The sequence below is a fragment of the Pangasianodon hypophthalmus genome, chromosome 26, assembly GCF_027358585.1.
Source record: "Pangasianodon hypophthalmus isolate fPanHyp1 chromosome 26, fPanHyp1.pri, whole genome shotgun sequence".
Classification (NCBI taxonomy): Eukaryota; Metazoa; Chordata; class Actinopteri; order Siluriformes; family Pangasiidae; genus Pangasianodon; species Pangasianodon hypophthalmus.
In genome coordinates, this window is record NC_069735.1 from 1,608,874 (window position 1) to 1,622,620 (window position 13,747).

The 13,747-nt window shown below is 40.5% G+C and overlaps 1 protein-coding gene across 3 annotated transcripts in view; it reads right to left on the reverse strand.

Moving 5' to 3' along the window:
- Positions 1–260: 260 nt before the first annotated feature.
- Positions 261–13,747, reverse strand: part of nrp2a (neuropilin 2a) — a 61,549-nt gene continuing 48,062 nt past the window's right edge. The window contains exons 13-17 of one of the 3 annotated variants that reach the window (XM_034300164.2): positions 10,913–11,172; positions 10,676–10,772; positions 9,520–9,552; positions 2,933–2,992; positions 261–2,091 (exon numbers count right to left, since the gene is read on the reverse strand). In XM_034300164.2, the coding sequence (XP_034156055.2) occupies positions 1,787–2,091; positions 2,933–2,992; positions 9,520–9,552; positions 10,676–10,772; positions 10,913–11,172 (755 nt within the window). In that variant the 3' untranslated portion in view covers positions 261–1,786. The other 2 variants (XM_053230004.1, XM_034300165.2) reach the window with 2 other exon arrangements.

The following is a 13,747-nucleotide window of genomic DNA, read 5'->3' on the forward strand; positions in this document are numbered from 1 at the left end:
AATGAAAGTGTATCCGAGCACACATGCTGAACAGAACGTCAAGGCATTTCAGCCTGAATAATTAACAGCAAGAGTGTGACAGTTGCACGGTTAGTTGGAGAATATGATCGGACGGTTACCTCACAGATGAAACTGCACACACAGTTTTTAAACGGTCGATTAATACCGTGCAACCGTGATGTTTTCTAACCCCTGAAACTAGCAGTAAAACCTCAAACACAACATTCCCATTCTCGTCAAAGATTCTTTGCAATGCTTGATACTTATCAATCCTTTATTAAATAATCATAATAACAATAATTATCATAAAAAGCACATTTTTTTTTTCTGTACAAATCTTCCAGAGAGTAATTGGAAGTCTACCCAGTGCTGTGATTTCGAGTCTTTTCGAGTGTTTTGAGACAGACGAAAGCTTCGAGTCTTTGAGTGCCAGAGCAGCTCCAAGGCACTTGGAAAAGTTCCCATTCCAGTAGTGACAGTCTTTTAGATGAGCGTGTAGTCACACAGGAGCACAATGTGTTCATTTTCCCTATTCAGATTCTCATAATTCCGGTACTCTCCTCTGTGTCTTGTGTTTGCAGAGGTGTAACATGGCTGATATGTCAGCAGAATGTGTGTGAGCGTATATGAATGCGTGTTCCCGTGCTTGTCATGGATGATATCTATCAGTGGGACTGGGAAAAGATTTACTCCATCTCAGTCTTTTTTTTTTTTTTCCCCCCCCATCGTGAAGTCTTTGAAAGCCACTAGGGAGCTGACGTAAGCTCCAACCCAATTCATTACTAAACCTGTCTCCTGTTAACCTTCAGCCTTGTATGGAAAAAAAGGAAAAAAAAGTGGAGACGGGAAAGAACTAGCAGATGATGAGTGCTTGGCCTTGGTCTTTCACAGTCTCAATGGTGGTGTTCCTCATGGCTCTGTGTTCGCCACAAAAAACACTCGGTCTTAAAATGCCTGGAACATTTGTTAATCTGTAATACCATTGAGCTCAGCAGTATGTCTCATTTACAGCAATCCATAGGTTGCACTGACAAAATTCCCTGTTGCTTTACACAAAAATAACCAAAATGGTCCTGCGTTTTCTTACCAAAACCTAGCGTCATCACATGGCTTCAAACTAAACCTATGAAATTCTACTTGGCTTGTCTTAACAAGGTTACATTTTGTTTTCTTGTCTTTCTACTAAAGCCAGAGTGAAACATGAAACAAGACCACAGAACTAAACGAGCACTGGATGGATATAAAGATTCAAAAATGAAATAAGATTAGTTTTGGTCACTGAAATCCTGAATGAAAACCAACAGATTGACCAGCATTAAGGCATCACAGTCAGGAAATTGGAAAAAAAACAAACAGAAATAAAAAGCTCAAAAACGTCAACAAACATCACCACACCATCAGTCACATGCCACAAAAGCTCTGCGTTTAGGGATGATGAGAGTTCGGCTCAATTCCACCGGCTCCCATTCAGTATCCAAAGCTTATCATGATTTTTAATTTTTTTGGAATAGACAGAACTGATATGTACTAATATCTATTTTTGAGGCTAAGCTGGGAAATGTTTCCCTAGAGAGAACTCCAAGCAGCCTTCAATAATCCACGTTTGAATCAAACCGCATCCAGCCAAGCAAGATCTGAGTTGAGCAAGAAAGGCTAGCTGGAAGTGACGGCTCCAACAATTGCACCAACAAGCAGCAAGGTGGTGACATGCATACCAAGAGATGGGGCCAGTCTCTCTTGAAAGCGCCAAATTCTGCATGTCCGATAAACGTCAGCCAGGCAGTCCTCAAGCTTCTGAGCAGCAGCGCTGTTGGTTAAACTTCACCTTGTGCTTGATGCCATCGTAGAGCTCAAAGTTGTAGTTCTCCAGTGTGGTGGAGGAGCGCGAGGTCAGGCCTCCGTAGGAGCAGGTGCAGTACAGCAGAAGACCAGCGCACACGGCGCCTAACAGAACTCCCAGAGAGCTCATCACTATGATGGTGAGGAGAATGGGGTCCAGCGTGTAAAGCCAGGGATTCTCCTTGCCCGTTGATCGTGTTACTGGAGGCTCCGAGGAAGGTTCTACAGTGGTCCATTCTGGGAATTGTACACCTTCAACAAAAAAAATGCGGAGACTGTTTATGAAAGTTTTCATACTGGACACATAGTACAATCTTTACATTGGTTCTACCGAATAGTGAGAAATTGTTCTTCGCCTCTTCTCTCAATTTCCTAAAAACAATGGAAACCATGTGACAGTAACTATAGATTATAGAAATTGAAGAAACGTCAGCCCATATGCAGCATAGGATTGGTCCAAAGAAGCATTTGAGCCAGTTGTTTTTTTATTTTTTATTTATTTATATATTTTTTTATGTACAGTATATGTGTGTTCAATGGCATGACACTGGGGATAGACAAATGCTGTTGCTTGATTGGTTAGTTGGTTGGTTGTAGACGGCTTGTAGACTATATATAATCCTGGACACCTAAGAATGGGGGGTCGAAGAAAAAGTTAAACCTGAATTGGTAACATCGACACCATATGTATTGGACTTCAAGAAAATTAAATTTGGTGCCTGCCTGCATCTCTTTTCCAAAGACGTAAAGATTCTACAATCTAACAAACCTCACACAACTTTGCGCTATTAAGTTACTGCTATTCTGCTTTTCATTGGTATGCACACATTTGCCTTGTTAGCATCAACGAATGAGCCTGAAGTGATTGACAACTTGGTGGAGGGCATGTGGGCTGAGGATAGACTTAATTATGTTTCATTAGTAAGGCGGGTAGCTGCCAATGTATAAAGACACACAGATTATGGGTCTCTAATTAACCTGTCCCTTTTCAAAAGACAGAAAACAAAGTCTTTGAGAACTTCGTGAGAATTATGCACGGCGACATTTCTTCTGCAATATAAAAAAAAAAAAAAAAAAGTCATTAATTACCTACCTGTGTCTATGTGGTCCCGGCTGTTGAGAAGACGATTACCTCTGGGGTCCATTTTTTTAACTGTGGGGAGGAGAAAGGATTAATTGAAATACGAAATTGCCCAAAGCCCAGTCTGTAAAAGTCATTATCAATGATTATGAAAATTAGGTGTTGTTACAGAAACACGAAGATGGCAAAGTTAATTACAGGTTACTATGTGTAATTAATAAGACATTATTAAGGAGAAAAGGAAGCGCCTGGTTAGAAAAATAAGATTTTATTACCATACTTTTAAAAGGGCATTTCCAATTCATCAAGCAAAAAATATTCCGTTCATTTTTTTTTGTTTTGTTTTTTTTCCAAACAGCACACTCATTTTAAGATTGAGGTATAGCGCCACATTCATACAGGAAAGTGCATTGCCTTCATCATCATCATCATCCTTTTAAACATAAGTACAGTCTTATCAGAACCACCTACATAAACTGTGTGGGGTGATAAAAACGGCCAGAACGGCAAGCATCGTTAGGTGCTTTATCGGGACAATACCGCCTTTGTTGAGAAAGCGTTTGAACTGAGGCCTGCTGGGTCCAAACCAAACAAGGCTGAGAAATTGATGTGAAAGCCTGCGTGCTGTGGATGTGAAGGTGGCGAGCTGACTGGCTCTGTTGTGAGCAATCTGTTCTACACGGACGAGATAACAACAACTCTGAGAAGACAACGACTGTCCGCCTGTTCTACAAGCCCTGAGATGCCCATCTCCAAAGAAGAGTATAATTTAGTCACAAATAGTTTTATTTTTAGAAGGGGTGCAAAAAAAAATGCAGACATCTGGGGGGGTGGGGGGTTAAAAAGATTTTGGCATCCAGTCTCTCTGGACGATAAGTCTCTGGAGAAAGTGTTCACTCATTACCGTGTTCTCCAGGGACACGAAGGAGGAAAACTTCCAGCAGCTGTAATGAATGCTATCGGTTCCATTAACTAATTAAAAATATTAAGCGCTTGAAAGAATGTATGGCGAGATTAATTTAAAAGCACATTGCAAGCCAATGCCAATACTTCTCTTACCACTTATCTATGTGATGGAAATAGCAATGAATAGCTGACAAAAGTTTTCTCTTTACTGCCGCCAACCCTCCTCCAAACAACGCTAATTAATACGCTCTATAATCTAGAAATACAAGGTAAAACCATACACAACTAAAGTCCTACCTCTGGATTAGCTACATATTTGTGTCATTCATAACCATACCACCATTATTATTGAGACTGGATCATCGCTTTCTACTTCCTGTTACAACAGTGAGCGTAACCGTGTAAGCCATATTGAATACCGGACTTTGAGTAGCAGCATGAGAGAAATGAAGTGAAGGATAATCAACCGTTGTGCATAACTATGGCGAATCGGTGTGCTAAATTTCATCCAAAGCACCCCAAACAGTGCATAGGAAACTAGAACAGCAGGAACTAGAGAACACAGAGTCAGGGGACACTGGGAACTAGGAAATATACTGCAACTTGCAGAAACTAGGAAAAACCACTCAAAACTAGGAAAAGATACTCAAAACTAGGCAAAAAGGAAACTATGAAAGGCATTTGGGAAACTAGGAAAGTAGGAGAATCACTCAGAACTAGGAAAGACACTGGGAACAAGGAAACACTCTTAACTAGTGAATGAGGAAATAAATAAACTAGGAAATGCACTCTAAAGTGAGGAAGAAAGGAGCTAGGAAACATGCTCGGAACTACAGCAAGGAAGCTAGGGAACACATTCAAACCACAGAACTAGGAAACTAAGAAACACATTGGGAACTAGAGAACACGGTACAACTTGAACAAGGAAACTAGGAAATGCACTTTAAAATAGTGAACAACAAGGTAACTAGCAAACATTTGGAACTCTGGAGCAAGAGAGCTAGGGAAGACACTCGAAAGTAGGGAACAAGGAAACTAGGAAATACACTCAAATCTAGGGAAAAAGGGAACTAGGAAACACAAGAACTTGTAGAACAAGGAAACTAGGAAACACTTGAAACTATAGAACAAAGGAGCTAGGAAACACTCAGAACTAGTGAAACTTGGAAACACACTCAAAAATAATCAAAACTAGCAAATGAGGAAACTAGGAAACACACTTCAAACCAGGAAACACTCAGAACTATCAAGCAAGGAAACTAGGAAATACACTGGGTACTAGGGAACAAGTAGAACAAGCATTAATGGAAGTCTCCCTTGATCTCTTCATCTAATTTTCAACACCAGTGCTCACTAACCAAAAAAAAAAAAAAAAGGATTTCTGAAATTCATTCCGAAAACTAGTGAACCACGTGGAGGTGCTGCATGCTCTTCATTGTTCTGGAAGTCTCCAAGGCCTGTGGCATAACAAAATGTCTACCAGCTGTTGGGAGTGCATGGAGCTCGCTCCTTCACCGTTACACTCTCTCTCTCTCTCTCTCTCTCTCTCTCTCTCTCTCTCTCTCTCTCTCTCTCGGTCCTCATTAAGACAAGGCTGTGAAGGGAAGCAGCTGGTGTTGTTTATGTGGCTTGTTGCAGGGAATAAAACAGTGACAGCCGTTTGGTTGGAATAATGCACGCCTCCTCACTTCTGGCTTGGAACCGATGGGCCTACGCAATATTTGGGAGGATTTCTGCTGTGAAATATGAGGAACAGGCATGCAGAAATGCAGAAAGCTAGTAGCCCTGTCTTCGGATGGAGAAATATGGCAATGAAAATGTTCTCTCTCTCTCTTCCAATTTTACTCTCTGAATATGAACCTTTTTGATGCTAGCTTTAATGTGACCTAAAATATGTGAAATGTGATTTGTTGTTCTGGAGGGTTCTTCCTGGACTGTCTCTCTTTAAAATCAAGCTAATCACTGAACCTGAGCCTGTAAAAATATACAAAATTGTACACATGCATGCTCAATTGTATTATACCCCATTGCCCAGCCTCAACACACTCATTAGAAATGGTCCACTGACTGTCTTTTTTTGGCTAAATAGTAAACAGAGACATCGTAAATTGTGTGGCGGCCTGGGAAACCCCTTCTTTCTGTTCTATTATATTGTGGTCAAAAACTACATATATTAGCTGAAATCTCTCTCTCTCTCTTGCTTCTAGCACTTTAAAGTCTAAAAATGGAGAAAATTACATTTAAGTGTTCTCTTTCAACTGTGGCGTAGGAGCATCGTGGGAAATTTGACAGCCGGTATCTGAAATTGAATCAATTCAGCTACAGTTCACTATGGCACATAGCTATGCAAAGTTTGATGTTAACTGTGTGAGGAAATTGCACTTTGCTAGAGAGGTTTTGGATACCTTTTCACAATGTTGACTGTTTTTACCACCGTCTTTTACCACCCGACTCCTTACCCATGATCTTTCCAGGAAGATGTCAAGGCAAGAATAAAATGTAAGTAAAGCCATTTTCAGGTATTTCAAGTGCAATATATTTATGGTATGTCAAGTATAATACAGGCAGAAAAACTCACTTTTAGCCAAAACCCAAATTTTTCATCCTTTTTTTTTTCAATTTGCCCGAATTTAGCCACAGCGTCATCCGATGGTTGTTCCCAGACCACCTCACAAATACTACCAGGATCTATTCAAAGTGCAAACATTTTGACAGCTGTAAATTTACCCAAGATTCATTCCATTTTGTAAACCACACAAGTTGACACCACATTTAGATATACATTATTATTATTATTATCGTCATCTAGAGCTGCAAAAACATAAAGACTGTCCTTCAGTCCTGATCTCGTAATCCATTCCATCATCTAGCCCTGATTTGGGAGCAGCTGGAACCAATCCCCATCTGAAATATTAGTAAGGCATCATGCCAGTCTTGGATCTATGATTAAGGTCACTGGCTTGGACACCATGTCCACTTAGTCTCTGACGGTTTGGTAGTTCAGGAGCTACCACCAGGCACAGGCACAGGCACAAGCAGCTTTCAACCTGGTCACATCACAGTTAAGCCCGTACTGGAAGGTTTTCCAATATGGTGCTCTTCCAGACAACCACTGGCTGGTATTCTGCAGTAAACAGACTCTCAGTGTCTCACCACATCCAGCAAGTGAAGGTGCATCGAAAAAAAAAAAAAACACAAAGAAAACCAACAGGTTTAGAGCAGATGCTGGTTCCTGTCCAATCTTCAGTTGCGCAGTTCCCAAGCAGTTGGTAGCGAGGTGAAAAAAAGGTTCTTGTTTGAGGCATCCCTTACACTAGACCAACTTTTCAGTGCTCTTCTGAGTTCTTTTCCTCTGACCTTCTGTCAGCAATGTAGGTCAACATTTATCACACCGGGTCCCCTCACCAGTAGGAGTTTCCATCCCCCTTCTCGACCCAAACAGTCAACTTAGGACCCCCCCCTGCTCTGGGCATGGCACCATTTGGGTAGTAAGCACTGTGGGGACTATAGTAGGCCATGGTGGGTCGGCTCCTCTTGGCTGTTAGGCGGCGACAGCCAATGGCCATGACAACGGCAATGACCAGGAACAAGATGGCGCCTCCACCAGCCATGAAGTAATACCAGTTGGGGGAAATAGGTGGCACTGACAGGGTATCTACTGTTGGCTCACTCCTGCCTGGTAGGGCTCCCCCTGGTGGAGAGATATACAACATGTGACAACACCCCACGTTACTGCTGAGGCTCATTGAGCAAGCATAGCAGAGTAAAAAAGCACTCCGACAAGCCGTAAGTAGGGCTAAATGTCCTGGCTCTATAGGTTAGTCCTTGATAAATCAAAGGGTTAATGAGGTAGTAGGCTAAGCAATCTAATTAAACACTAACCTGAGATATTTGTTGCCATAATGATTAACTCTTCAGGACTATATAAAGGCAGGGCAGCTACATGGCTTCATTCAGGGATATATGTAGGGCTGCATTCAAATCAAGGGTCCAAGCAGAAGAACATGCAATTTTCTCTTTGTGCACATTTGGAATACTTGCATGATGCCAAAAGAAAGTCGCTATCTATTGTATTTAAAGGAAAAATCCACCCTGAACCACTTGTACATTAATCTCTATAATTAACACATTCTTCAATGGCGTCCAGTATTTAATTTTTAATGACTCTTTTTAGTTTAAACTTCTTTCATTGACACGTTGGACTATTTTCACTTTGGTTAACTGTGTCCTAATTTGCCGTTCAACTACCTGCAGTGGAAAATCGTCCTTGCTAAAGAGTGCAATGCAGCAGCGCTTTAGTAATTTAGTCTTTCCAGTTCTTTCAACTACTTAGCTGTACACTCTGCTCAAACAGATCAGCTTCCAAAGCGTCAACACCATCACGCTCGTCATCTCGTACGTCAGAGTCTCTGCCATTGTATATCTGCATTGCAATCTGGGTCTTTGAGTTTGCACCAGCCAATCTCCTGTACTTCTGTTCTGGCTTTTTCATTAATATGACATTGCATGTCACTGGAAAACGCTGAAAAGAAGCAGTTGCTCATTTGGTTTTAGGAGCAAACCCTGATCATTATCACTTGTGTATTGAAATTTTGTGTCCTATTAAATGCTAGCAATAACAGTATCCCACAGTTACATCAGCATGATGCATAACTGCTAACGAAAAGACAGCACCAGCCAATAATTATTTTTTTTTTATCACCAGAATCAATGAACAGACCACAAATTTCAATATAAACATATTTAATGTGTTTCAGGGTGGAGGTTTCTTTTAAGCTTTGAGGTAGCCCTGTTATTAATTGTGTGGTAGCAGTGTTAGTTTTTAGTAAGAGGATGTCACATAGGTGTGTTGCTGGGTTTTGTGTGTGTGTGTAGGGAAGATGGATGTTTCTAATCCTTAGCTTGTGCATTAGCCCTATAGTCCAACCAGAAGCCTGGTACTATTTGAGTCGTCTTCATTATAGCAAGAGGTAGGTTGTGGAGTAGGAAAATTTACCTGACACAAATGTCTGAAACCAATTACTGAACATTCAGCCAGGCCACATTGAGTCCTGTTACTCAAAATAACTACGGTTCAGGCACAACGTTGCACTTGTTTTTTTCCTGTCAGATCTGCAACGTTTGCTAAAAAGAGCGCTGAGCACAGGCAACCAAAAAAAAGCCAAAGGAACAATACTCTAGGGACCAGAAGACGTGAACGCTGTCTCTAACATGCTTTTAAAAAAAAAAAAAAAAGGAGAGAATGCTGCTCATTAAAAAAGATGGTGTCTTGCACACTGCATAAACTGTAACTAGACAGTGGAAATTAGTTGTGCAAGGGTGGAAGTGCTGATTAATTTGTCTAGGGTGATGTGGCAAAGGAATCAGACTCTGTAATCTTTTCGTCTTGCATTAAAATATCTCTGAAAGAGGTTAGGAAATGTGCCAGCTAACCAAGTGTTCACCAAATCCATGCGAACCAGTGCTGGAAAGTTAGGGATGCTGGTTTATGCTCATCAATGGTACAAGAACCAATCCAACACTGAACAGGCAATTTTTATATAAAAAAGTACGTCCTGCTTCCAGTAGCAGATCCAGGATCAGCGTTTATCACGGCAGAGAACCTGAACTGCCATTGTGCCATGTGTAACCTGAGCTAAAACTGATCCTGGATCTGCGGTATACAGTTTGTACTAATAATTGTAACAACTCACCAGTCATATCTGGGGGAAAGGCATCAATAGGTTCTGAAAAAGAGAGAGAGAAACAAAAACACATTCATTTTACAGCTAGAATATATAAGGTTATTAAAGATTTTCTATTGTCTTGCAAAAAACAGAGTTTACAATTAGCATGAATATGTAATTAGCTCAAATGTACCGGGAACCAAACCTAACAAGATTTGCGTTTATAGGAAAATAATCAACGATTGTGTGTTGTGAAGTGTTCTGATTACTCTTATACCAGAGCAGTTTGTCAATGCTAACAATTTATTCTTCAATGAAGAATAAATACTTTTTATGCATTTGTAGTTGCATTTATGGTTGTTAATGCAGCTTGTCATTACTGAGAAACCACAAAGCTTTCTGCCAGATAACTGAAAGTGCTGACACTTCCATAAATATATATAATAAACCTCGCCTCAGAGAAAACTGTTTCTATAAAAACAGTTATGTATTAGAAGGGGCACATTAATAAACTCTGCAGCTTGAGCTGTTAATAATTAATTAATATAATAAATCAACACCACCTGACCAACCAGAATTGGGAATTCAAAGTCCAAATACCTGGATATTTTACAGTCTGTAATATTCATAGAAACCAAAATAACTACCAGCTAGAATTATGTTCTGTGAATTATGCTGTGTCGGAATCGCTGTGTAGGAATTTTACCTACTTGAAACACATTTGACCCTATATTTAAATCTGGGTTTCATAATTTAGTTAAATCGGAAACCAGAGCTAATCCCTGGACTTGACAAGACCACTGGAGATGTTGAGTAAATCTGGTTTCAGAGAATACTGTTTACAAATACTGAGAAACGAGGAGAACTTGATGAAATATAGATTAGCATCGAGGCCCGTGAGGCTTTGTGGCCTAGTTTTGATTCTTCTTTTGGATTTGATGGCAAGTAACATGTCACTCGTACCCCCCCGTCATAGTTTTATTTTGAGGAGCAGTGCTACGGTTGTTGCTGTGACACTTAGATGTCTTGAGCACAAATCCATAGTTTTTATATGCAATATTTAGTAAAGATCATAAAGTAAGGAATACGTTCTTTAAAAAAAAAAAAAAGAATCCTAATAAAGATGAATGAAAGCATGACGGATAAGTTGAATGGTAATGATCTGTAAAACACCAGCTCTTACGTGTACATTCCTCCAGTGGCGTGCTGGAGCTCATATGGATGTTATCAATCCAGATGTGGCCTGTGGTTGCCTTTTCAAAGATGCCTTCAATGACCACCTTCCAGAAAATGAAACAAAAAGCTCGAATGAACATAGTCATTCATGAACACACATTTATAATTCAAATTTATAGATATCACTATAAATAGTACTCTTCTTATCCAATTGAGGCATTTTGTATATATCACCCCAGTCTACCTGGAATTCCTTAGGGGATCGAGGTACGATAGTGCGTCCCTCCTTCCACATGGAACCCTGGCTGCCATGGAGAGCCCAGAGAAGGGTTTCCTCTTGAAGCGGGTTGCGCAGTAGGACCCGCAGGGTTCCTTCATTCTCTAGCTGATAGGAGAACTTCAAGCACAGAGGCCCTGTGTCAGGACCCACCTCTGGGCTGAAGAGCCTGGCTTTCTTTCCCTGTGTCTTGGGACTCGCTTCGATGTATAGGTAGTTTCCCAGACCTGTGCAGACATAACAGCAGCTGGTTAATGACGGAGTACTCGAACCAGAAGCTGAGAATGTAAACACACAACTTCAAATCCATTTACAATGTCAGTTTAGGCAAACACACGCAAGTAATATTTCAAATCAAACACTTGCCATTAATCCCGCTTCACCAGTTGATATAAACCAAACAATTCCACCAGGCGCCAACTTGGAGACGGTAACCATGAGAGTGAGGTGATACAAACAAATCTCAATATAAATATTATCTCACTAAAGAGACACAATTATGGACAGACTTTTTTCAAACATTTGCCTAATTCATTTATGAGAAAAATGTGGTGGGGATCAATAACAACGAAAGATATATTAATTTCTTTTTAGATTTGTCCCAAGTGTATGCAAACTTCACACTACTGTATCATTTTTTTAGAGATTTAAGAAATATTAATGGATTGCCAAGGGGGAAATTCCAGGATACAAGAGCAAAGCGTTTTAAGAATTAGTGAGCTGGAAAGCGCCTCTGGCCCAGCGCATGCTTTCTAATTGTGATTTAATATATTGAGGCACAATTTAAGAAAGGAATAAAACACAACAAGGAGTGCTGTTATAGGATAATAATCAAAAAACAAGACGGTGTGATGTGGCCTGATGTGAAGCAACAAATTTGATTATTTTCCTGAAACAGCATGTCCTGAAGTGTTTTATTTTTCAAACGCCACAGCAGTTTGCTAACAATAACAATTATCTGTTTATTAAATGATGACATGACACGTATGTTTTATCTGTTTATAGTTAGATTTAATGTTGTGGAACAGCCGCAAAACAAGCTAGGCCCAGACTTCTGTATCTCCAGTTTCCAGATTCTAGCTCCTCTTGGGTTGTCTGTATCCCTAGATGTCCCCAAGCCAACTGTGAGATATAATCTCTCTTGTGGGTCTTGGGTCTTCCCCGGGGTCTCCGCTCAGCGGGACATGTCTTATACCGATGGCTAATCAGAGCGCATTCCTTGCAAGGTACCCTGAACTACCTCAACTAGCGCATCTTGATTTGGGGGAGCAGTGGCTCTACTGTAAATCTCTCCTGGATTGGTGAGGTCCTCCCCCTGTCACTGAGAGTATTCCCAGCATATTCTTTTGGAGATAGAGATGTAGATTGATCATTAACCAAAGAGCTTCTTCTGCAAAATGAGCTCCTGCTTCACCACCACAAACAGGTACAGCAGTCATGAATGGTGATAAACTATTTGTCAATCTCATGCTCTATTTTCCATCACTTGTGAATGAGATAACCAAAAAAATGTAGGGGGAGGTGTAAATTCTTTTCTTATATTCATCCATCGTTTTCCCTTCACTGTTAGGAAAAAGTGAGCCGTTTCTGTGGGACAAGAGGGACATTCAGGACTTTACCAGATCAGATGCCAAAGGTCACCTCTAACACCTTGAGCTGTCGGACAGAGAGTGTATCGAAAATATCTAGAATGATAATGTCCGCATAACTTCAGCATAAAAGTGAAAAAGAAAGTGAAAAATACAGGCCAAAAGGATCTAATAATAATACGACAAGTCAAACAAAAGGAATAATTATTTCTTCAAGGAGGCTTTAAGAGCACAGAAGGCTGCTTATTGATGCAGCAATGTGCCTTTGAGGTAGTTTAAGCGTTGAAACGCAAGTGTAGGAATTTCCACAGAAGTAGGTTGCTTTGAAGTCAAATCTGGATCCTGGGTCTTAACATTTTCTTTCACAAAGCAGGGGAGAAGCTAGGTAGGCTGTAATGATGTAAGAAAGGAGACTATTTCTTCATGCAAAACCTAAAAAAACATTGTATGAAAGGGTTTGATCATATTCGTATGAATACGTCTAAAACATCAACTTCGTGTTTGACAAGAGAATCCTTGCTTGATAGCCTCTTCTGCTTTGCGTCTTGCCACATGCTAGGAAGCAGATGAATGGGTAAGAATGTTCAAAGGAGAGCAAAAGCATGCCAAGCATCCATCGCTCTGTCGTTACCTCTTCCGCATTCCACATGGGCCAAACAAAGTCTGGGATTTGTCAAGAGTTTAATTGTATCCCTGCCCCCTGGTCAGGGTGGTGATGGATTCTGAGCCTATCGCAGGAACACTGGGTACGAAGTGGGTATATACCCTGGATGTAATGATGGGACCATGCACATTAGGGTTGTTTGTCTAATCGTGAAACCATGACACTTAGTGCAAGATCAGATGGTTACCTCACCACTGACTTTTCCAGAATACTTATAAAAATGCATTTCCGTCTATTACCACCTACTCATTCAAGTTCCTTACTCCAGTGGTTCTCCTCCCTTTTGTATCCATAGGCTGGATTTCCCTCTGGACTCACTCTAAATTATACAACAGTAAGCTCTGTTTCTCTGGTTGCATTGAAAACAGCTATTGTTGTAAATTATTATATTGCTACCTCTTAATCGTAAGACTAGGTAATTTCAATCCTTAACACCCCTAATGCACACACACGTTCACATACCCTTTCACACCGCAGCATAGCCAAATTAACTACTGGCATGTCCGTCAGAGGAACCTGAAAAACTCAAAATTCCATAGAGACCAACCC